General features: G+C 40.5%; 1 protein-coding gene and 2 long non-coding RNA genes across 4 annotated transcripts in view; 2 read left to right on the top strand and 1 right to left on the bottom strand.

Annotated features, from left to right (window-relative positions):
* The window catches only part of LOC134760326 (uncharacterized), a 43003-nt gene extending 39555 nt beyond the window's left edge, over positions 1 to 3448 (top strand). Inside the window, exon 3 of the long non-coding RNA XR_010137674.1 lies at positions 2689 to 3448. This is a non-coding gene — a long non-coding RNA (uncharacterized LOC134760326). The remainder of the gene's footprint in view (positions 1 to 2688) is intronic.
* A 14550-nt stretch (positions 3449 to 17998) lies between these two features.
* Positions 17999 to 18960, bottom strand: LOC112129972 (uncharacterized). The gene is made up of 2 exons (XR_008515837.1): positions 18740 to 18960; positions 17999 to 18240 (listed from the first exon to the last, which is right to left on the bottom strand). It is a non-coding gene; the product is annotated as an uncharacterized LOC112129972 (long non-coding RNA).
* Positions 18404 to 24971, top strand: part of ARHGAP28 (Rho GTPase activating protein 28) — a 202339-nt gene continuing 195771 nt past the window's right edge. The window contains exon 1 of one of the 2 annotated variants that reach the window (XM_054537669.2): positions 18404 to 18963. In XM_054537669.2, the coding sequence (XP_054393644.1) occupies positions 18788 to 18963 (176 nt within the window). In that variant the 5' untranslated portion in view covers positions 18404 to 18787. The remainder of the gene's footprint in view (positions 18964 to 24971) is intronic. The other variant, XM_054537668.2, reaches the window with a different exon arrangement.

The following is a 24971-nucleotide window of genomic DNA, read 5'->3' as shown; positions in this document are numbered from 1 at the left end:
TTTATTTTTCAACAATAATTGTGAATTAAATATATATTATATCCCAAGCACTATGTTAAACTCTTTTTATATATGATTTCGTTTACTAGTCGTAGCAACTTGATAACTTAGGTATAATTTTCCTCTTCTATAGGTCTAGGAGGCTATAGTTCTGAAGATATTAGAGGAGCTATAGTAAATGTACCTGATACAAGCATATAGATTGTCTCCACCTTTGTTTTAATGCATTGGCCAGGACATCCAGTAAGATGTTGAATCTGTGTTTTATATCTCATTCAAAAAAATTAAAGTCGGGTGCAGTGGCTCATGCCTGTAATCCCAGAACTTTGGGAGGCCAAGGTGGGAGGATCACTTGAGGTCTAGAATTCAAGACCAGCCTGGCCAACATGGTGAAACTCCATCTCTACTAAAGCTACAAAAATTAGCCGGGTGTGGTGGTGGGCATCTGTAATCCCAGCTACTTGGGAGGCTGAGGCAGCAGAATCGCTTGAACCTGGGAGGCGAAGGTTGCAGTGAGCTGAGATTGTGCCACTGCACTCCAGCCAGGGTGACAAGAGTGAGATTCCATCTCAAAAAAAAAAGAATACTCCCCAAATTACTAATAAGTTAGTAGATATAATAAGTGATAATTTTATACCACTGTTCAGGTCTTCCTCTTCATTCTCTTCCATTCCCCAACCCCCATTGCAACCCAGCACGCAATAAAATATGCATACTTAAGAATTTCTTTATATCACTTCAAAAGACAGAGTGTAAAAGGAGATGAGATGAAGCTGATGAGTAATCACTGTCCAAGCTGGGGAGCAGGGAGACTGGTGTGTTATACTAGTGAACTTGGTAATAGGGACCAATGGAAGGGCTTTTCTCGGTGGAGTGGCGTGACCTGACTTGTGTTTTAGATATATTACTCTAGCAGAAATGTAGGGGTAGGATTTTGGGGAGCCAAGACTAGTAACCAAGAAGACTGGTGTGAAGGCTTTTGTAATATCTACATCTGAACGGTGAGGCCTGCACTGGTAGAAGAGATGGAGACAGACAGATTTGAAAATGAGTCAACTATTATTGAGTGGGGAATACAGGAAGAGGAAAAAGTCAGCAGCACCTTTCAGATTTCTGGCTTGGATGACTAGGTGGATGATAGTGCCCCAACTGAGGCAAAGAACACTTCTAGACTCATTAAATGGAGCAATGTTTTCAGCTTTCAAAGTTGGACATGAAGATTTGTCTTGTACAAAGTAGCTCTGTCCAACAGAAATATAATGCAAGCCACATATATAATTTTAAGTTTTCTAGAAACATTAAAATAAATAAAAAGCTGGTGAAATTAATTTTAATATTTTATTCAACTCAATATATTGAAAATGTTATAATTTAAACTTGTAACCAATGGAAAATTTTTAATGGTGCATTTTTATGTTATTTTCAAATGAAATCTTTCAAATCTGGCATGTGCTTTTACACTTACAGCATATCTCAGTATGCACTAGTTATGCGTCAAATGCTCAATAGACACATTTGCCTAGTGGCTGCCATGTTGGACAATACACCTGCAGTAGGAGAAAAATATTCTTTCTTCTTCTTCTTCTTTTTATTTTTTTTTTAAGAGACAGGGACTGTATCACCCAGGCTGGAGTCCACTGGCACAATCATATCTCACTGGAGCCTCAAACTCCTGGGCTCAAGCCATCCTCTTGCCTTGCCCTCCCAAGTAGCTGCAACTACAGGCATGCACCACCAGGCTTGGCTGACTTTTTTTTTACAGACGGGGTCTATGTTGCCCAGGCTAGTCTTGAACTGCCCTCAAGCAATCCTCCTGCCTTGGCCTCCCACAGCACTGGGATTACAGGCCCCTGTGCTCAGCCAAGAAAAGCATTCTTTTTCATAAAAGAACCATATAGCATCTGGAAATTGATGACTGCTTAATTAACTAAGATATGTATTCAAGTACAGTAGCTCAGAAAGAAGCCATTCAACTTAACAATAGAATATATTTACAGGAGATGTAACGTGTGCTTTCAATTTTAACATGGAAGTTGTGTGATCTCTGGTAAGTTAATTTTTTCTGCACCAGGGTGAATCTAAGGTCAGAATTTTTTTCACAGTTTACTTTTACTAACTCTAGGTCAGTGAATTCACTACATTGTGCAGGTGCAGCAGCAGCAATTGTAGTGATGGTGGCAGTGGTGGTAGTATAGTAGTCATTAAAATGTCAAACCTTATACAGCACTCACTGTGTGCCAAGCACTGTTTTAAATGCTTCAGATATATTAACCAGCCTAATTATCACAACAACTCAATGCAATAGATTCAATTATTATGCTCATTTCACAGGTCGAGAAACTGAAGTACAGAAAGGTTATCTAAACAACTAACAGAGCTAGTAGGTTGCAGTTTGGGGTTTTAAATGCAGGTACTCTTGTTCTTCCATCTGTGCCCTTAACCACTGAGCTATATTGTTCTCTTAAAAAGTAAAAAGAAAAAAAGGTATTATTTTCTTGTAAACATCACAAACTTAAATCTTTTTCAAATGTGTGAAAATAATTTCAAAGCCACAGCTAGTAAGTTTTGGATCAAGACACTGATTTTCTTGATTAGCACAGATAATGTGATATGTGCATATTCATCCTTAAAAACACTTTCAATTGTAAAGAAAATAAATTGATTATTACTGCTTTCTCTTTTCTGCAGCAGTCTTGAAGCCAAGCTCTCTTTAAATTGTGAAAAGCAACAAGGGCCAATAGGCAGAGTCCGGAAAGTACATATTTCTTCAATAAAGAGATAAATGTCCTCTCTAAGAGTGAAAACAAAACAAACAGCTCTTCAGAGCCTGTACAACCCGCCTTCAGCACAGTACTGGCACAACTACGGGGAACTTCTATGCTGACTTGTACAGGAGCAGTACATGGAGGAAGCCACATCCCCAGCCTAGGTACACAGGAGATTCAGAACCACTGTGAGATTGCACACTTGGAAAGATGATAGGGAATGGGAGCGTTAGAGGCATAAATAAATATAGCCCATTTAGTGTACTCATCAAAAAGAGAAGAATCCTGCAAGTGCTTCTTTACCAGACTCTTGATTTTAATAACCAGTCAGAATACATGCAGAGAGGGATATTTAACTTGGATGTTTATGGAAGCATCAAAAGCATTTATTGAGGATGACTAAATCCACACTCTATAATAAGGTCTCCATATGATTTAGTACATGGAAAATTAACTATAAAGGAGGCAGAGTGTTTTATGCAGGTATCTGTTTCTACCTCACTGAGGAACTGATGACAATGCTTTATCCATTGTGATTCATTGCTGGCTCCGGCCACTTTTTCTGCTGCATGCCCCACATTGCTGCCATAACTCAAAACCTGCTCTGTCCTGAGATGTCTGCTTCTTGGTTCAAAGCCTCTGGTACAAAATTAATCCGTTTCTTAAACATTTGCCCAAAGCCTACTCTGAGTCCTGAGTCTTGTCTGTCCAAGGGGAGGCTGTGTCAGTTTGTAGCTCTTTGAGTCTTTTCTATAAATGCTACACATGGACAGTTTCCCTATACTGTGGTTTCACTGGGGAATGGGTATTCTTCCACCACTTCATGTGGGTTCTCTCAGTATATTGTTTTAAAATGTTTTGGAGGAAAACCTTATCTTGACTGGTGTCTGTTCTGCAAATAGATGCCCTATTGCTGGGACATTTCTTGGGCAACACCAGTAAACACAAACCCTGCCCACCCCTGTAGCACATACAATACATACAAATACCTGGGATTGTGCCACTTCTGAAATCACATGGGTTTTATTCGGTCAAAAAAAATTGGCACAATGAATCAAACCTCTGAGTCCTCCAACTCACTTTTTAATTTTTTTTGAGTGGGATTGAATAATGGCTGATGACTCTTTTAATATATATTTTAACTGATAGAGTTCAATCTGTGCCCTGTTAAAATTTACATTTCTTGATTGATTTATCATCTTGATATTTCTTTTCATAAAGCTTCATTCTCCACTTAATTAGATTGCCCTTTTCTGGGCTTTCATCCGACTCTACTCTGTGTTTCTCCATTGGCATCACATTTCTGAAGTAGGACGTTAGCACCTCTGGCCCTAGGCTTCATCTACTCTCATTTTAGCCCCATAGGCCCAATTTATAAGCATGAAATGTATTTATTCATTAACATGTCAATACCAATCATGTGCAAAATTTGTAAGATAGAAACTTCTGGCTTCCATGGCCTCACCTTATAACACACTGCTAGATTTTATCATATTTTTAAATTTATCTTTTTTTATGTATCTTATTCATCTTCACCTAATAGGTTTTACCTTTCTAATATAGTCACAAATCAGATTTATAAAAAGTATAGCTTTATTCATCTATCCTTGAACTCAACTTAGCTCTATGACTATCACTCAAAGACGCTCAGTCTCTTCCAATTTAAAGCAGGCTTTTTCAGGAACTCATTCAGTTTGCATTTAAGCTCATCAAAGTTCCAAGTTTCTATCATAGTTGTTCTCCCCTGTGGTGGCTTCTTGTCTTCTGCTCGATCTCCTGAGGTTGTACCTGGGCACAGGGGACATTATGTGACATTGTGAGGATGATGCCGTCCTCCAGCCTTTGCTCATCTGCTTTAGCTTTGGTGGGGTAGGGGGGCTCTGTCCACACTGCCCCCACTGCTGGTGGACCTACTTGTTCCCTCTATTAGCATAAGCAGTGCCCCTCAGGAACTCCAGCATTTCCCACTGCCCATTAGAGTCCCCACTAAGGGATCTCCCTTGGCCTGCCTAGAACTACTCTGTGACTCCTGGCCTGGGCAATGAAATCCTGAGACCCTCAGCCACAAAGTCATTTCATCTTGGACAATAGTGATTCCTCAGAGAGTTTGTCATTCAGTTCTTGCTGGGGGCCCTGGGAAATTCTGGATCCTGTCTGTGCATTTATGAAGGATTCCAGGAGGTACAGGCCATCTTAGGGTCTCTGCAGGGCTGCCTCATCCCAGAGTTTCAGGTGGGGATGGCAAATAAGCTTCTCCAGCCTCAGGCCCTCAAACCTATTGCTCATATTACCCTGTAACCCAGGAAAGGGCAGATTTGACAGCTCCTCTTCCTCTAAGACAGACCCCCAAAGTATCCTCTACTCCTCTCTTTGCCATCTCTCCAAGACTTCCTCTGTGTGGCAGCAACAATGTCCTTCTCTTTACATCACTGTCTGGTTTTTTGTTTGTTTGTTTGTTTGTTTTGAGACAGAGTCTCGCTCTGTCACCTAGGCTGGAGTGCAGTGGTGCAATCTCGACATCACTGTCTGAAGTCTTTCTAATGGTGGATAAAAAGCCTCCACATTCAGTCTTCTGAACTTTGCTTCTAGATGTTAATGGGAAGGTTTTTGGGGGGTTTTTTGTTTTGTTTTTGCTTTTTTTTTTTGAGATGGGGTCTGGCTATGTTGCCCAGGTTGGCCTTGAACTACTTCACTCAAAAGATCCTCCCACCTCAGCTTCCTGAGTAGCTGGGACTACAAGTGCCTACCATAGTGCCTGGCTTAATGGGAAGTTTTTAGAATTTAGAAAATCTCAAGTGCTGAGCTCTGGTTATTGAAAGCCCAATTTTCTTGACTAATGTTTCTGGAATGTTCTTCAAGAGCTTATCTCAGAAGTCAAAATCTGAACATCATAGGTTTAGCCATTTCTCCATTCCACCTGTGACAACTCTATCAATTTCTACATCTGTAAATGTAAAATGTAACTACAGTCCTGTAGTTACTAGAAAATGAAACTGCAGGACTGATACCTCACTATGGCTTTCTCAAAAAGTGTGAGGACTCAAAAGTTACAGGAGAGCAGTGCCAATGGGGCTCAAAACCAGAGAATGTGATACTGTGTAAATTATGCCCATGGATTTGTGCAGTGCAGCCTGGTTAGAATGACTTTGAAGTCAGGAGTGTAAGGCTAAATTGGCCAGTTGTTGTAGTAATACAACTTCTGTTGGAGGGAGAGGACAATTCCTATCTCTGCCCTGTCACCTGCTAGCCATGAGACTATGTATATGTTTGGTCTTTACCTGATCCCTCTTTTTGGGGCATCACTCTGAGAGCCTTTATACAGATACTGTCCTCAGGCCGTGTGGTTTGGACTGGGCAAACCCAGTCCTTCTGTCTCAGAGCTTATCACATGACCCAGACCTGGCCTGGCCTATGGCCTGGGTTCAGGAATGGGTATGAGACCAAAGCTAGGCCACTTCCCTGGGACCTGGGCCATATCTTCGTAACAAGAACTTTTTCTTTCTCTGTAAATACAATGGATCCCTGGGGCTGCAGATGGCCACCTTGTGACCACACAGCCTGTCTGATATATCTGGAAGCCAAGGGGAAATAAGGCTGAGATACTGGAGAGGCTCCTAAGAGCATTATTGGAGCCTCTGTTGTAAAGCATGTCTGAAGCAAATACCGCCGCCACCTCTTCTTTTGCTGCTTAAGCTAGTGTGAGTTGCATTCTCATTACTTGCAACCACAAGAATAATACCAATAGCTAGCACTTACGTGACACTTTTAGGTGCCACTGTATTGTTCTAAGTACGTGACTCATCTAGTCCTCACAACAGCCCTATGAGGTAGGTCCCATTGTTGCCATCCTCTTACCATCCTCTCCACTTTGCATAGGGGAAACAGAAGCCCAGAGATGTTAGCTTGCCCAAGGTCACAGACCTAAAAAGAGATATAGGTGGGATTCAATCCAGGTAGTCTGGCACCAGAGTCTAGGGACTTAACTACTCCAGGATGCCTCTTAATCCTCTAGACTAATACTGTGAACCTGGACAAGTAACTTAACATCTCTGAGCCTCCAATGTAAGGAGTAAATGATACAATACTTATCATAGTGGATCCTCAGTAAATAGTTGTGATTGTAATATTTGTAATTATTTCACAACTTCATGCCATCAGAATTCCTTCTGAGTGGTGCTTGGTAGGTGGGAATAAATGAGTTTATGTTTACAAACAGCTTTGAGGATTTGGAATGAAAGTTGGATACTAAGAATTATGATAGTTTGTTGCCTAAAATCAAGTAACACTTTTGTTCCTTTATACAAAGAAATAATGAATCATAGTTCGGACCTGATGACTTGATTGTGTCTCTCTCTTTCAACATCATATGTAGGATTAAATGATCACTTGAGGCTTGGCTGTTTTTAAAAAATTCTCTAGAAGTGACTGAAAAGAGGCCTAAGATGATGAGATACTTGAGAAAGAATTATTATACCCTTTACCACAGTGCTTCAAAGAATTTAAAATCTCTTTGTTCTGAATTTATTTCAATTGCCAATGGTAGAAAATGGTACATTTCCTAAATTATATGAATACCTGTTATCTACAGATCCCAAATCTGATCCAAATGAAATATAAATCAAAAGGTAATTTGGTAACAATTTACCTAGGCAACTTCAGACATTTAGAGTCTACTTCTTTCATAATTTTTTTTATTTCTGCACCTGCCCCACTCTTTTGAATCTATTATCCTCTACAGACACAGGGAAAACTAGCTACTTCCCTCTCCTTTTCTGGTTTTCACCTCCAGGTCCCCTGGCAAAGAGGAATGTGCTCAGTGCTGGGGCATTCCTGAGGAGAGTCATTTGGCTGCAGCCATTGAATGGAAAAACCACCGTAATTACTTCCCTAACTATAAAACTACAGTACTAGGGGGTGGGGAGGATACTATATGCAGCTCTCCACTCATTGATTGATTGATTGACTTACATGTTAAACATGAGTTTATACATTATACATTTCTTGAGAGCACATACGGCAGACACTATTATGGACTCTGGGGATACAAATGCAGTGAAATAACATTACCAAGTTTATTCACATGCTTTCCTTTTTGTATTTCCCAATATCATATTATTCCGACTCACTCGAGGTTAAATTGCTTTAGTATGGATTCCCCAAAGGAAGAGATTACAAACAGACAAAAGTAGTCTATGATCTCTTGGCTAGCAGGTGCCAGAGCAGTGATCAGAATTGTCCTCTCCCTCCAACAGAAGTTTTATTACTACAGCAGCTGTCTAATTTTGCCTTACATTCCTGTCTTCAAAGCCATTCCAACTGGCTACATTGCATAACTCCATGGGCACAATTTACACATCATCACGTTATCAAGTTTTGAGGCCCATTGGCATGCTGTCCTATTATTTTTGAGTTCTCATACATTTTGAGAAAGCCACAGTAAGGTATCAGTCTTGTACTTCCATTTTCTAGTGTCAGTCCTGTAGTTTCATTTTCTAGTAACTACATTACTGTAGTTCATTTTACAGAGGTAGAAACAGAGGATTAAGTGGGAGAGGGCTCCTTCCTTCATGAAGTTGTTATTTAAGCCTACTATGTACCAGAAGCTATACTGAGTGTGCCTGTAGTCTGCTCAGACCCCACCCATAAATGCCTCATCTATTCCAGATGCCGGTGCTGTGAGAGGAGACGTCCTCTTCAGGACCATGCCAATGTCCCAACCTGGTGACACTGAGACATTCAGGCTTTCCAATACTTTTTTGAGCCGAACGATAATCAGTAATAACTAGGTACATCCCTGAATAATGTTTCAACTGACAAACATCCATTTTCTGATTATCTACCTAATTCTGCCCAGTTTCAAAATATGACTTATGTTAACACAGTTATGACCTTTTCTGTAGAAATATTTATAGTCTTTGGAGTGTACTAAAAAATATTTACTGGCTGACTAATGGTGACTAGAATTTCTTGAATTCCCCTGGAATCTCCTCCAATAGGTATTGCTAACAAAGTGGAAGGTAAAATAACAATTTCATGTATGCGTAGCGTCATAAAAAGAACTTATGTTTGTTTAGCATTAGGTACACAGCAGTTTTACAACTTATCCTTTTCAAATCGTGGCCAACAACTCTGTGTGATAGGTATTACCATCTCATTTTACAGATGAGAAAAATCAGGTCCCAGAGAGATTAAGTAACTGCTCATAGTCAAACACAGCACAACTCCTATATCTGTCCTGCTCCAAACCCTGCCTTTCACCATTTTAACCACCCCTTGTATAAGCTTACTTTCAAATTATACTTTCAACATCTTCAGATCCAGGTGACTCAGTTCAGGTCATTTATGTCTTATTGAATGATGCAGTCAGCCACATTTGAGGCCTGAGTTAGCCGATGTGGATTTGAAGCCTCCTATTCTCATCACAAAAATCCCAGGTTTGTTTGATTTATCAACTTTGTCAGGCAGTTACCCCCTCCTTATTCAGGGCCATGTGGAGGCAAAACTGCAAAATGGGCAGGTGCATTCTTTCCTTGTGCATCACTTCATCTCACCCTCTGCAAGCACCTCTTCCCTTTCCAGATCTTGGAAATCTTTACCATCTATGTCCTGATTATGCCTTTTTTCAGTGTTTCCAGGCGAGCCCTACCTCCCTGAGGCTTCACCAAATCCTGCTCTAGTAAATACTCTTAATGTGTTGGCTTCTATTCCTGCTACCTGAAATCTCTAAGGTGTCAACTTAGGGACTTTCTCCCTCATGGTATGTGATCTTGGGGCCTGTCTTATCATTACAGCAGGGAAGGCAGTCCCTGAAGACCACATCTCTTAAGACTCAGTGACTACCAAGTGGAGGCCTAACCACAGCCAATCTGATGCAATTCTGGTACCCTGTTTCCTGAGAAGAGGGAAGCAAGGATAGAAGAAAAAGTTAAAATTTGTTGATTTTGTAAGAAGCACCCTGGCAATATTGTGTTCTCATTCCTGCTCCAAGAGTTGTCTTTCAGTTTTGATCTTCAATCCTGTGCTATTTCTCAGATCTTTCTAAGATACTGTTCTTTGTTTTGGTTAATCAGAAATGTTTCTTTGGTTCGCAATCCAAGAATGATCATAATAAACCTTCCCTCTTTGTTGGTAGACCTGCATACTGCATGTCCCAAAGCCTCTCACTGTCCTCTTCTTCCTTCACTGTCTCCTACTGTGCTCACCCCATCACTTGCCGGGTCAGGTGGTCTGTCCCTCCCCAGGTGAACCAGAACAAAGCAGGCAGCTGATCTGTAATAATGAGCTAGTGACAGAGAGGGGATTGTCAGGTCCTTTCCCCAGCTTCCCCTCCAAGACACCTGTGTAATTCTTTAAGCTAAATGTCTTTTCAATAGCTATTTAAATTCCATTTATCTCATCTTGGACTTTGTCTTAGGTTTCAATTTGGGACTTAGCATGTGGCCATTTATAGTTGGTTTTCTTCTGCCTCAGACTCTAGTGTACACTCTTCTCCCAAAAAGGTTGGGAAGCCTAGGAGATGTAGGTCAGAAGAGCTGAGTGAAGACCAGGTGGTGCAGAGCCCAGGAGGATGCCTAAAAGCATAAGCTGATTCTGGTGCTACCTTGTTTGACACCATCAGTGGATTCCCCATCTGAACTCTTGGGTAAAGTTTAAACTCCTCACAAGGCATTCAGATGCACCAGGGCCTGGCCTCTGCCTGTCTCCAGCTTTGTCTCCAGAGTTTTCTCCCTTACACTTTACTCTCCAGCAAAGCTAAACTAAAAAGGTTTCCCTGTACATGCTTCAGTCTTTTTTTCTCTGTGCCTTTTTTCCATCTTTTACCTGCCTCTGGAATGCCCTTCCTTACATAGCCTCAGCCACACACACCTACTTGTGAGCTACCCAACTGTCATTCATCTTTTAAGAGCATCTCTAACATAACCTCCTGGGGAAGTGTGTTATTTGATGACCTCCCACACCAACCTCTTCCCTGCTTGCAGAGACCCAATTAGTCTGTGCTTTCATATTCCTATTCATCTTCATGTTCTTGGTGCTTAGCATTGTAGGTATGAGTGATAATTGTAAATTCTTGGAGTAGATGCATGGGTGGATGGATGGATGGGTACATGGAAGAGTGAATGAATGAATGAATAAAGCCTTTATGTAATTGTAAAAACATGGCATTGCAGGAAATATTCCATATTGTAAGCACTTTTTGACTAAAACTTTATGCTACGGCTGGTCTGTTCCTTTCCTCTACCCTGCCTGGGTCTATTAGTAGTGATTCATTTCCAATCAATAATGATTCAATTTATCTGTAGAAGTCACTTAAGTAACTCAGTCATGTCTACCACATAAATAACACAAGTCTTGACCTGGCTGGCTGGCTCTCGTGGTGACATAATCTACTTAACCCAATTACCAAATTGATCAAAGATCTCAAAACAGTTAATGAAGAAAAATAAGCCCTGATTTCTCTTTAAAAATAGATGCTAAGAAAGCAATAGGAAAATCAGAGTAGTCTAGAAATTCTGTGTCATCATGAGAGCACCCAGAAAATAAATTTAACTCAAGTAGTGCCAATACATTTTGAAAAATATTTCAGAGTAGCAGATCAAGATTTACCAACTGACTTGATGATGAAAGATTTACACACTACCTTTTAAAATACTTGTCTCATTATTTTCTCTTTATATAAAATAAATGCAATTTTGTATTCATTTCCTCTAATTTAAACCAGTCTTTCCAGAGGACTTGAGGGCACTGATAATGTATGTAAGATGGAGGGTTTTTTGTTTGTTTTGTTTGTTGGTTTCTTGAGACAGGGTCTTGTTCTATCTCCCTGGCTAGAGTGCAGTGGTGCGTGCGATCATGGCTCATTGCAGCCTCAACCTCCCAGGCTCAAGCAATCTCCCCACTTCAGCCTCCTCTGTGGCTGGGACTAAGGGTACACACCACCACACCAGCTAATTTTTAAATTTTTTTGTAGAGATGGGGTCTCCATATGTTGCCCAGTCTGGTCTTAAACTCCTGGGCTCAAGCGATCCTCCTGCCTCTTGCCTCGCAAAGTGCTGGGATTATAAACGTGAGCCACCCCACCCCGCCAGGTGGAGTTCTGAAAGCAGAATTTGCATGTTCTCTTTGGTAGGTAAGAATTGTGTCTTCATTTCCTGCAAGATAGGGCCAGTGACTATGTTCTCTTAACCTTTCTTGCTAAGAGAATGTCAGTCAGCGTCTGCAAGGACTCATGAGGCTGCAGCTGTTTTCCTGTTCTGGTATGAAATGATTATCCTAGCAGCAATTTTGCCAGATAAGCAGCCAAGGCCACAAGAAGCACTTTTCCTTTGTCCATGTTAAAGTTTTGCATAAATGTTTTGTTTTCTTGCCTTTCCTGATGGAGTTAAATGGAATATCTCCATATTTTGTAGTCCATGCAGCTGCTGACACTTCGGGGCCAGTGTTTGTGAGGCTTCCCCAGGTAGGTTTCGTCACATAAATTGAGTATGACTTATCTCTCAGCAAAGGTTGTGAAAAACCTTTGGAATCCCTGGGTCCAGATTCTTTACTCTTGAGGGTTCAACTCAAATCGTACTTCTGGAAGGGCTGAGACAGAGGACAGCTGACAAGGGAGAGTGAAAGACAGAGAAGGGAACCAACATCTACTGAACATCTAGGATATGCTTAGTACTGGGATAGGTGTCTTAAAGATGTCATCTCATTTTAACTTCCCATCAACTCTTTGAGGAGATATTACTGGTCTCTGTTTTTCAAATTAGGAAATGGAAAAAGAGAGAAATTAAGGTGACACAGCGAGTAAATAGTAAATCATAATCAAGCTCAAACTTAACTCTGTCTTACTATCTTTTGTCTACCCCTCTGCTTCCCGTTTATTTAGAAAGTGCAGTCTTTGTGCACTTGTGATTACATATTTTACTATTCTCTAATGCCTTATTTATATGTATCCACTGACAAATTTACAAGGCAGAATGAAAAACTGAATTATCCTTCAACACATTGTAAGAGTAGTTGATGACAATAATTATACACACACACATATATTAAGAAACAATAATTCTGCCTTAGTAATTTTGAACTACCTTAGTATTGTGCCTTGAAAATACATGTGACTCCCTTCCTTATTATTTTCATCATCATCATTACATGCTAGTGATATTTACCCTCTAGTATACTAAATAGGTTTATGTAAAGCTACCATAAAGAAACATAAATCAAATCCTACCTGCTTCTTTACATTTTACAAGAGGAATATATTTTGAATCTATCAAACCTTTCATAAAAGAGAAATACAATACTTAAGGACCTAAATTCAGGAGCCAGATTTCCTGGATTTGAATCCCACCACATCCTAGCCTGCATAGGACTTGGGTAGCCTTGGGAAGTTACTACAGCCAGTTTCTTCAACTATAACGTGGAGCTGCCAACAGTGATACTTATCTCACCTCAAAGGCTGCTGTGAGCCTCTCATGAGTTGATGTTCTGATGTCTTAAACAGAACCAGGGACATGGTAAGTGTTCAATACATGTAGGCTGTTTTCTTTCTTTTGCATGTGAAAAAAACAGGTCTACAGTTCAGTGACTTTCTTGGGGTGTCATGTTGGTGGCAGAGTGGGTACTGACATCCAAGTCTCTCGATTCCCAGTTCAGTGCTGGGCACGGTATGACATCCAGAGCAGGACAGCACAGGAAACTGTAAGTTTCCCTCTATCTTTGCCCTTACTCCAAATAAACTGAAAATGCTGCCTACATGTCCACTCTCCAGTGTTGGGCAAGTTTCAAGCTTTGCTTCCCCAGGGCCACCATTTACTCCACTGCCTGGCCAGCTGTCACAGCCCTGTGCTGTCATCCCCTAGCACACTGGATTACAGCATTGTTTGGAATGCCAAAAATGTTAACAGACTCTATTAAGTCTGAATTTTGAAATTCAGAAACTCTCAAATTTGAATCCTTTTTCATAACTCATTTGACCGCAAGACCTGTTCAGGCCTGAACTTTTTCAGTGACAAAACATCTGAACTGACATGAGGCTATTTATAATTTGTAGTTGACCCTCATAGTGTGAGGGACACTGCCCCACATCCTGGGGCAGCAGGATACATACCAGTCAGGGTCTTGGCAGAAAGAGATGGGGCACTCAGCCCAGGTGAATAAAGAGAGTTTATTAAAGGGACTATTTATAAAGGCATGGCTGGAGCGAAGGAATCCTTAATAAGGGATGCTGCAGAACAGCAGAAGGAGTGAGTACTACATGCACCAGGAGCTGTTACCACCCCAGGATCAGGAGGGCCAGGTAGAGGTAGGAGTTACCTGAATTTGGAGAAAGCAGCATAGCAGAGGGTTGCAGTCAGGAGTGGTAGGTAGAAGGATCTAACATGCAGCAAAATAGCAAAGAAGCCTGGGAAGTCGGTACCTAACCTTACTTCTCCCTCCCTCTAGATCTTCTGCTGGTGCCTCTCTTTAGTGAACCCTCCCTGAAGCCAGAGGCAAGGGAGTTCATAGATGCAGACCACACGGTGAGCCACCCAGGGTATCAAGCAGGGTAGTGAGGTTGACAAGTGGATCTGGAGGCCTAATGGAAATAGCCTGCATAGCATATTCTATAACGTCCAATATATGCATTCTACCATCTTTCTAAAAGCCAAAAACTCGAGAATGCTTAAAAGAGTTGTATTTTATTAAGTCAACAGCATATAGATATACTTGAAAAATATTAATACATACATGTCAGCTTTTTTTTTTTTTTGACAGAGTCTTGCCCTGTTGCCAGGCTGGAGTGCAGTGGCACCATCTCTGCTCACTGCAGCCTCCGCCTCCCGGGTTCAAGCGATTCTCCTGCCCCAGCCTCCCAAGTAGCTGGGACTACAGGTGCGCGTCACCAGGCCCAGCTAATTTTTGTATTTTTAGTACAGACGGGGTTTCACCATGTTGGCCAGGATGGTCTCGATCTCTTGACCTCGTGATCTGCCCACCTTGGCCTCCCAAAGTGCTGGGATTACAGGCGTGAGCCACTGCGCCTGGCCACATGGCAACTTTTTTTTGGTTTGCAGTTTTAGTGCCATAGAGACTTATGAGTCATTTATAATAATGCTTTGGTATTGGGGCTCAGAAAACAATTTGGTATTGGGTCTCAGAAAACAAAATGAGGGTCTTAGGGGTAGTCTCAAAAGCAAAAGTTTTTTTTTGTTTTTTTCCGGACCTTTTTGCTCCTAGTCTCCCAGTCTCATCTTCTAGCCATAGAAACTAGAATCTCTCTTTTTCAAGGCGGGTCATAGAAACCAGAACCTTTTTTCCCCAAAGATGGCCATAAAACCTGAAAACATTACCCCACTTTTTCCTCCATTGTTCTGTGTAAAAATTGGCCATAAAGAAGTTATCTGACCTACTTGTTTGACTGTAGATTATGAGACCCCCCATTCTAGAGAGAGTCCTGCCCCATACCCTGAAGGAAGAAATGCATGCTCAGAGACGCCAAGAAGGATCAAGACAGACAGGCTTTGCTGGGTTTCTCTACTTAGTCTCTTAGCATTAGATAATATTCTTTTTGTCCAATCATATTTCTGCATGGCTCTCCATATTGTGTTGAAACTAAGCATAAGAATCAAAAATTTCCCCTATACTTTTGGGTCTTCATTCTGAAGGATCCTGTGTTTACACATTAAATACATTTTTATGCCTTTTCTCCAATTAATCTGACTTCTGTGAGTTAATTTTTTGGTGAACCATCTGAGGGCAAAGAAGTTTCCCTTTGACCCTTACACTTGGCTACTCTGCAAGGCTGAAACTACTGCACTAAAGAGTATTATCTCGTTCATTGATTCACTCATTGATTCATATGTTCATTCTTTCAACAAATATTCCTTACTGAATGCCTGCTCTGTAAAACACTACAGGCTCTGGGCTATAAAGACAAAAACGACCCTAGCCCTTCCGGTAGCTTACAATTTAGTAAAAGACACTAATTTGTTGGAAAGTAGTAATAGAATCTTGAGTTAGCAAGTAGTTTTCATCTCAAAGCTATCTTGCTGGTTTGGGGTTCTATTTTGAGGTAGGTTTCATGGCCATATCTGGGCTCAGTGGAAAAAAATGCTAAGATCTGTTAGCAACATCTGACGTGGGCGCAGCCATGGAGAATGCACACAGCACAGTGTTTGGCTGACTGTGCTTTAATTACATGGTCGAATGAAATTATTTATTATAATGAAAGTAAGAGCAATTTCCACAGAAGGGCAGAAGGAAGGTTACTTTGAATTAGGAACACCTGAGAGGCTTTATTATATAGAGGGTTTTTCAGGATTTCCAGATAAGAAATAATAGGTAGGGGCAAAGACAAAGTAAGATCACAGGACAGGCTGGTGTAAGTGGGCCACAGGGCCTTGGGGGTGATGAAGTACTAGGTGATCAAAATAGATTAAGGAGAGGCCATACTAAGGAGTTTGGACTTCAATTTGTAGCGAGTTCCAAGCGAGGGCTTTTGAGAAGAGGATGTTCTGCATTTTAGGAAAATCACCCAAACAGCATTTTGAAAGGGGGTGGGGCATAAGAGGAAGCCGATGGAAAGTAATCTTTGTGAAAGAAGGATTGTGGCCACCTAGTCAGGAGATGGTAACGAGAGAGCAAAGACATTAGCAGTAGGAATTCAAAGAATGGTTGGCAGACATTTTGAGATCATTGATTGGAGGGAGGAGTCTAAAGTGAAACCAGGGTGTCTACAATGTGAACTCACAAGAGGAGGAGGGCTCCGTAGCTGGCAGGATGGGGCATTACTGCAATGCAGGGCATCTAGAGGCCGTGTTATGGTCAAAATGTTTACAAGAAAAGACCCTGCAGGTATTTCATATTGGGAGTCTGTAGTTTCGAAAAATAAAAGAAGAATGTTCCATGCCCAGAAAAAGTTCCACTACTATAATTCCTTATGGTAATTCTAAAATTCTATAAGCTAAAAATTTCAAGCTTTTATGAAGTTTGGTGCCAAAACTTATTGGGTGATAAACCTGACCTGAACAAATGTGAGGCTATCTATAGACTTTATCCTACTCAAAGTCAATATTCATTTTTCTTTGTTGCAGAAATAATACACTTAAATATACAATACTGTCCCAAATTTACTGGGCCGAGGGTTTTTTATATTAAATGGTGCATGCATCAAATTATCATTTAAAAATAAAAAGTAGATATAATTTCTGAAATGTATCTGTTCCCAAGGTTTTAGATGAAGAATTGTGGATATATATCAATACCTACAGTGGTTTTTTAACTTCACATTTTAAGAATGTATTGTCTTAGTTTTATGCATTGGCATAAAGCACAGTAAATAAACAGATGCCTCTTTTTATCTGAAAATTTTGGAGAATAAAGCATTCTTTGTATGTGTCTTTTCCATACACTCATGCTTAGTAAGTTTCTTTATCCATAAAATTGGGATAATAATACTACCTACCTCATAGAGTTGTTTAAACAGTTAATGTACACCATCTAACACATAAGTATGTTAGCAAATTTAGTCATTATTATCTCATCCCTTTAGTAAAACATTTTTAAAGAGCATTTTGGATGAAAAACTTATGTTTTCCCAATCTCTGAAAGTGCAATGAAAATAAATGTGTCCCTTCCTGATGAATGTAAAGCGCAAAGAGTACCCCCATTTCTTGAAAACCTAATATGTACCTGTTGCTTTAATCCCACGAGATGAATGTTATTTTCCCCATTTCACAGATGCAGCAACAGAGATTACGAGATGTTAAGTAGCATGATCAAGTTGCCCTCCAGTAAGGGATAGATTAACTTGTCTTTCCACTTCATCTAGCTCCTAGAGATGTATGGAAGAGACAGCAGATAAAACACATTGTCCGTGTGAGTAAAACATTCACGTGGGCCTCTTCCTAGGCATACTTCTGGTTACTTTTTAATCAGCTATAAGAATGTTGTTTTTCCATTTGTGCTATTAGTCCTATGTGGATAAGGACATACTTCAGACTCAAGATTTCTAATGATGCCCCTTTTTATCTACCTCGAACCAGTCCCTACATCCTCCCCGACCAACAGTAACTTCTGGAAATAACATCCATTTGGCCTATAATAATAAAGTCTAATTTTCAGACAAGCTGCAAACGGTATCTGTTAATGTGATCATGACTGGGAGGAGGAAAGGGATGTGAGAGTGAGGTAAGAGTCTGGTAGTGGTGCACTGAGGGTGTGGGAGGGAAGCGTTCCCTTGCTGTTAAGAGGGGATTACCTGACCCAAAAGGAAATCAAGTTTATTGTAACTTGACCAAGTAAACAGCAATGTAATCCAGTTCTTCAATTTTTGATGTGGATGCTTTAAATGAGAGAGTGTCACATTTTCTCCTTTTCTTCCCCAGAGCACACATTTCAAACCCGGCCTCTCTCCTCAGCCTGAGGTATGGTTTCTTAGTCTCACTCCTCGCAGCCAGGCAGGAAATGTTCCCAGCCACAGGATAAGCCTCCAGTTGGAAGAGGGCTGGGAGAGGGAGTGAGAAAAGGAAAAAAAAAGAAACAAAGAAAAACAAACTTTACTAGAGCCGCTAGCAGGAGCTCCGAAGGATCCCGGCCGGTTTCCAGTTTCCTAGAAGCGGGACTCACACCGCCCCGCGCACTCCCGACACATGCGCGCGCACGCACACATAGGCGCCCACACACAGGCACACACACACAGGCGCACACATAGGCGCACACACACACAGGCGTACACACGTACACAGGCACACAAACAGGAACACAGGTACACACGCACACACAGACACAGGCACAGACGCACACACACACACAGGCACACAAACAGGCACTCACACACAGGCACGCGCGCGCACACACACACACACACACACACGGGCACACAATGCCCGCCCCCACTCCAGCCCGTGGGCGTGGTCCCCAGCGTCTGCGAATTCGCGGGCCCGGGGCGGGGCGGGCCTGCCCGGGGGCCCCTGACAGCCGCGGGAGAGAGCGGCTGGTCGCACCTCGGGCCGCGCCGCCCAGCTGCTGACAGCCTCCCTGCGCGCCGGTCCATGCTGGTCCCGGTCTTTGTTCTGGGGCCGGCGCCGAGACATGCGCGGCTGACGATGGAGGTGGAGGACTCGGGCGGCGTGGTGCTGACCGCCTACCACTCGTACGCCCGCGCCCAGCCCCCCAACGCCGAGTCGCGCTGCGCGCCCCGCGCCGCCGCCAGCCACCCGCTCAGCAGGTACCCGGAGCCGCTCCCACCGAGGGCGGCGCAGTCGCGCTGGGCTTGGGGGGGGTTCGCCGTGCAGCTGCGCCTTCTGCCTGGGCGCACGACCGCCGTCACTGGATGTTGTTTCAAGTTTTGGTGGACTAGATGAGTGAGCCTGGGGTTCTTTGCATTGTCTTTGACTGGAGGTGGGAAACACTCGAAGGCTCCACCAGCCTGGGCTGAAGTCGTTGGCTAGCAGAGATTAGCAGCAGGATTGCATTCTTGATACGATTTGAGGATAAGTCATGTATATATATATATATATATATATATATATATATACCTCATTTCGGCCAAAGTTGCTTATAAAACATCGGGAAATTAAAAAATATTCCAAATGAAACACAAGCAGCACATGAAAACATTAAATGCATAACCCTAAATCCTCAGAATACTCCTTTTGAGAGCTTGTTCAGTAACTGTATGCCTGATTTAAAATTTAGGTTGAGAAAATCTCTAAAAAGTACACCTCAGTAGACTTTTAAAGACAATTTTATTTCTACATGTTAAAACCTTTGAACTGTATAAAGGCATTGGTGTCGTTATTTGATCACTGCTAATGTCACCTCTGTGCTGTCAATGTAATTATATTTCCTTTTGGTCAAAAGAAGTCTATAAGCATCTCATCTTGTACATTTCAGATTTAATCAGGGATCTATGTTAAATTACTCTATCAGTGATCATCCATTTGATGCAAGATCAAGGCCAATGAGACTTTCATTAACTAAAACAAAAAGTTTAAGTGGGTAGACAAAAGTATTACGATGAGTGAGATGGTTAGATATTTGATACATATTTCGGGGAAGTTTTATTTGTGTAAATGTGACTATCTGATCCATTGACGAGTGCTTTTCTTTACAAGGGGGCAGTTTGAGTGGTGTGTTTTCATCATGTTTATTTTTAATCATTTCTTTTATCTCATACTTTTAACTTTAGTTGTGTGATGATTACTTCTGTTTCCTAATTTAATTGATTGTGATTTTAATTGATTTCCTAATTAGCAGATTGTGACTTTATTTCAAGGAATATCTTTTTGGCTAGTATCCATGAGAAGAACAAAGTACATTGGCAAGAGATCTATGTTGGGCTTGGCTAACAAAGAAAATGTTGTTTCTTTCAAAAACAGCAGGTTGAGTGAAATCTCATTTTTATATAAAGACTGGGAAAATAACATTTTTTTTCCAGCTTTAGGAGTTGTGCATATACTTTTAAAGGCTCCTTGAAGATATAAACTGGCATTTGTCTTTAGGGTATTTTCTTTTCTAAACATAATTATTGGCTGTAAGTACTCAGATTATGACTAACTAAATATATATATGTGTGCGTGTGTGTGTGTGTTTTGATGAAAAGCATGGGCCAAGTTTGTCCATTTCTTAAACGGTTCTAGTGTAGCTGTCCTGTCTATAATTCCCAGCAGCTGTCTCAGAGCGCCAGCCAGATTGTGCCATTTGGGCGATTTGAAACTACATCCGTTTCCAAAGCAAACTAGAAGCAGAAGTTCTATTAACTCAGCATGTGGTCTTGTGGAATGATAATACATGAGAGCAAGCGTTACATGTCAGAGCCAGTATTTCACCTTAAGGTTGACAATTAGATTCACATTGTTCCAAGTTTGCATTTTTGGTGACTGCCCTGCACTCTGTCTGTGGGAGCCTTGGTACCATTGTTCCTCTGCTGCAGGACCCCCTGGTCCCCCGCAACCCAATCACAAGAGAATAGCTTAATTCCTTGGTTCCCAGTAAAAAAGCAATCAAAAAGAGGTTCCTGTATTTACAAAGAGCCAGAGGAACCATTAATCATAAGTCTGATAACAGAAATAATCAGGCCCAAGTTATTAACCTTTGACTCACTAACTAATGATCAATACTTCCTTTCAAGCCAAGAAGCAAGATCATATTGTTCTACTTCTGAAGAAAGCACTCTCTCTTTCAAGAATACCCTTTCCTTTAAATTGCTTACACATTTGTAATCTATTTGTGGAGCAATGACCAGAATGGCACTAGAAAGCGTGGACTTTTGTATCTGCGTTATTTTTTAGCTCTTGGTGGCATAGGTTCAATTCAAAGCAAACCATTCTTTTTTATTTTCTAGACCCCCACTACACCTGAGTTTATATGTTTTTAAGGGTTTTTTTTTCTAGCCTTTTCCCAGTAAAATAGAATATAGTATCTTTCTATTTGCTCATTTTTTCCACTATTATATCCCTAGAGCAGTATCTGGTACATCGTAGTAGCCCAATAAATATTTGTTGAATAAATTAATGAATTCCTGCCAAGATTACAAAATAGCCAAGATAAAATGGTGGCATTTTTAACTGCCAACCTCAACCTGTTTGCACCTCCGTGGCCAGCAACGTGTTAGGCATTTGGGTTACAAAGACAAATGGGACATAGTCCCTGCCCCAAGAGTGTGGCCCTTTACCTTTCAAACCAGCAAGACTTTGACAAAAAAAGAGGAAATAAGTGACACTATTTCTACAACAAGAGGCTTCAGATGTAAATCTGGATTTTTAGCTAACCATTTAAAAAAAAAATTCAAGGACCCAGCAGCTCAGGCCTGCCCTGCTGCCTGCCATCCCTAGCTGAAGCTGAGCTGCTCCATCATAGGGGCTGCTGTGCTTGTTTGCCACACTCTCCCTGTTTCCCTTCAACACTGAAGCAATTTCTTTTAGGGCTGCTCACTTTATTTTATTTTACTTATTTTATTTTGTTTTCATAAAGTAGGTAGCCAGTGAAATGTACTTGTCAGTTACTCAGGCTTGAGGTCAGATTGGCAGACCCTGACTCTACACCAATTACTACAATGTGGCCTTGGGCAATTTACTTCCGCTGCTTAGGATATTGACTAACGCAAAGGAAGCACCAGATATATTAGCTGTATCCCTACTGTTATCACTTTTAATCAGGTGTTGTTGCTGTAAAGAGGAGAGTCAAACATTTTTGGTACTTGCATCACTATCAGAAGTGGACAAACAAAATAAGGTCAAGAAAGCCTTGTTTGTCAAGAAAAAAAAAGGGGGCCATTTAAAACTCAAATATCTGAGTTTTATAGCTCCAATCTTGCAAATCCGAAGAATCAAAGGGATCGCTCATTCTTACCTCATTTTATAAATTAGTTAAAACTATGTATGGAGCATAATAAATAAAACCACCTGAAGTCATATAAATGCACTGGCCTTTAGAGGGAGTTATGTGTACCTAAAAGATTCTGGGTTGGGATATATTGACAGTAAGGAATCCTCAGATTTAAGTTCTTTTTTAAAAATCAATATTCAGAATATATAAATTAATATGTTGATTTTTAATATATAGATTATCCTTTGTCCATCTTGTCCTGTTCTGTTTTTGCTCTTTGAATTTGCACGGGGCAATCTGCTGTGGCATTTAAAATACTGTTATACATATTTCCTTTTGAGCCTTTGGGATTCCTTCCCACACCCCCTGTTTCTTTAAGATTTATTTCTTTTTTTAATATGTAATTTCTATCACCATATTCCTTGATTCTAACAGAGTGTGAGGGTGGATAGACTTGCTTGTTAATTCTCATAATTAATTCTATTTTGTCATATTACTTTTATCTTTCAAAGTTTTCTTAAGAATTAATTTCAAGGACTCCACAAAGTCTATTTTAGCTATTACTTTTCAGTAGCATGGCGTACTTGTAACATGAATTTTAATTTGTTTCTTTGGAGCTAAAAGGCAAGAAAACCATCAAGATACAGCATCTTTCCATCCCTAATAGGCACACAAACTTTTCAGTAGTTTAAAGCAAGAGCATAATTCCCTCAGAGGAAGTTTTAGTAAACATATTTCATTCTCACTTATTTTCCATTTTGGTCAACTAATTTGATATTACAACAACAAAAAAAAAACATTCTCAGCTTGCGTTTCTGGACAGTTTAGGCTTATTCCTAATGAGGAACACCAATTACCTTCTGTGTTTTGCACCTTTATATGCCTAACAGTGTCAAGAAGTCCTAGTTGGTGTCTACAGTGCATTTCTAGATCATGGGGGATTCAAACCACTGCAGAATTTATTCATGCAGCAAAGAGACTCACAAGTCATAAGTATTTGTTGGGAGGAAGATAACTAATTCTTTTTTTCACAAAATTGTATATCCACATTCTATTGTAAAGGAAGAAAGAGAATAAAATAACTGTAAATTATCAGTTCTGTTAAATGGTTGAAATTAGAATCATGATTTTTAGAGAGGCTAAGCTTCTATTCAGAATCCAGAGTGAGACTATTGACGGACATACAAAATAATTTCACTGATAAAATGAAACGTAGCCAAGGATAAAGCTAGATTTTGTTTTTCAAGGTTTTCCTGAGTATATGCAAATAATGAAGTACAATTTTTTTTTTAGTGAAGGTATAGTAGAAAATGGCCATGACTATTTCTGATATTTATCTAGTTATACCATAAACTTCCCGAGAGAAGACAAAAATAGAGGAGGGAAACAGCCAACTCTTCCTCGAAAACAAATATAGAAGCTAACCAAGGTTATCCTAGGAATTCTAATTCTACAGCAATGTTTAAACTTCTGTAAGGGGGCTATTGTTTCTTAGCTATTCTTAATAATAAGATAATTTGATTAAAACGGAATTGATGATTAGAAAGTAAATATTTTATATTGAGGAAAAACTAAATTTAGCAACTTTTAGTGATAGAGTTATTGGTACCTTCCTGGACTGAAATTAATTAATTAAGAAGACATTTATTTCCAGGTGCTAACTCTTACTAAGCATTTATGTAGGCCCGTATGACCTTATGTACACATGCACAGGAACACCATATTCTGGGGGATACTAGGTATACTTTCTTGAGAGGATTCAAAAATAGTAATGGAAATAAGATTCTTACTAGACAATAGGTATTTGTAGGTCATTCTTTATGTTATGGTTGAAACCAGAGTTGGTGTCTCTGGTTTCTTTTTACAGTAGGATCCCTGCTGAGCATAGATTCCTCCATATGCAGAGCTGTTGGAAAACATCTGGTACATTTCCTTTGATGGTGTCATATGGCTAAATATTTGGCCAGTTGCTCTATCCATTTTTAAGCTGCTCACTTCTCCCTGATCATTAATCTCTAATGTATGCACAAAAGTTTAGGGAATTTAGAGTGTTGTAGAGTCACCTTATGTAGATGAAGATGATGACTAAAAAGTCGTAACTTTTAACTTTCTATTTTGATGTAATTTTGGGCTTAAGAAACTTGCAAAAGTAGTCCAGAAAGTTTCTGCGTAACCTTTACCCAGATTCCCCAAATGTTAACATCTTGCAAAACCAGAATACCATTTGCGAAAACTAAACAAAGTAAAACTGGTACAATACTGTAAACTAAACTACGAACTATGTTCTGATTTCACCAGTTTTCCAATAGAATTGGAATTTTCCTGTTGTAGAATTGAATGTGGGACTCCACACTGAATTTTGTTGTATCTCCCGAGTCTCCTGCAATCTGACAGTCTGTCCTTGTCTTTCATGACACTTTTTGAGAACTGGTTGGTGATTTATAGGAAGTCCTTCAAATTGGGTTGGTCTGATGTTTTCTCATGATTAAATTAAGGTTATGCTGTTATTTTTTTTTTTTTTTTTGAGCCAAGGTCTTGCACTGTCACCCAGGCTGGAGTGTAGTGGTCTAATTATGGCTCGCTGTAGCCTCTATCTCCTGGACCTAAGCAGTCCGCCCATCTCAGCCTCCTGAGTCGCTGAGGCTACAGGCACATGCCACCATGCCTGGCTAATTTTTGTATTTTTTGTAGAGATGGAGTTTTGCCATGTTGCCCAGGCTGGTCTCAAACTTCTGGGCTCAAGTGATCTGCCCACCTTGGCCTCCCAAATTGCTGGGATTACAGATGTGAGCCTTCATGCCTGACCAAGCTTATGCATTTTTGATGAGAAATCTGTGGAAGTAATATTGGGTCTCTCTGAGGGCATCATACAGCGGGTATGCGATGTTGGCATCTTACTAATGTTGG

Source organism: Pongo abelii, chromosome 17 (genome assembly GCF_028885655.2).
Source record: "Pongo abelii isolate AG06213 chromosome 17, NHGRI_mPonAbe1-v2.0_pri, whole genome shotgun sequence".
Taxonomy (NCBI): Eukaryota; Metazoa; Chordata; class Mammalia; order Primates; family Hominidae; genus Pongo; species Pongo abelii.
The sequence above is the reverse complement of the archived record's forward strand: the minus strand, read 5'-3'. Positions and strand labels throughout refer to the sequence as shown.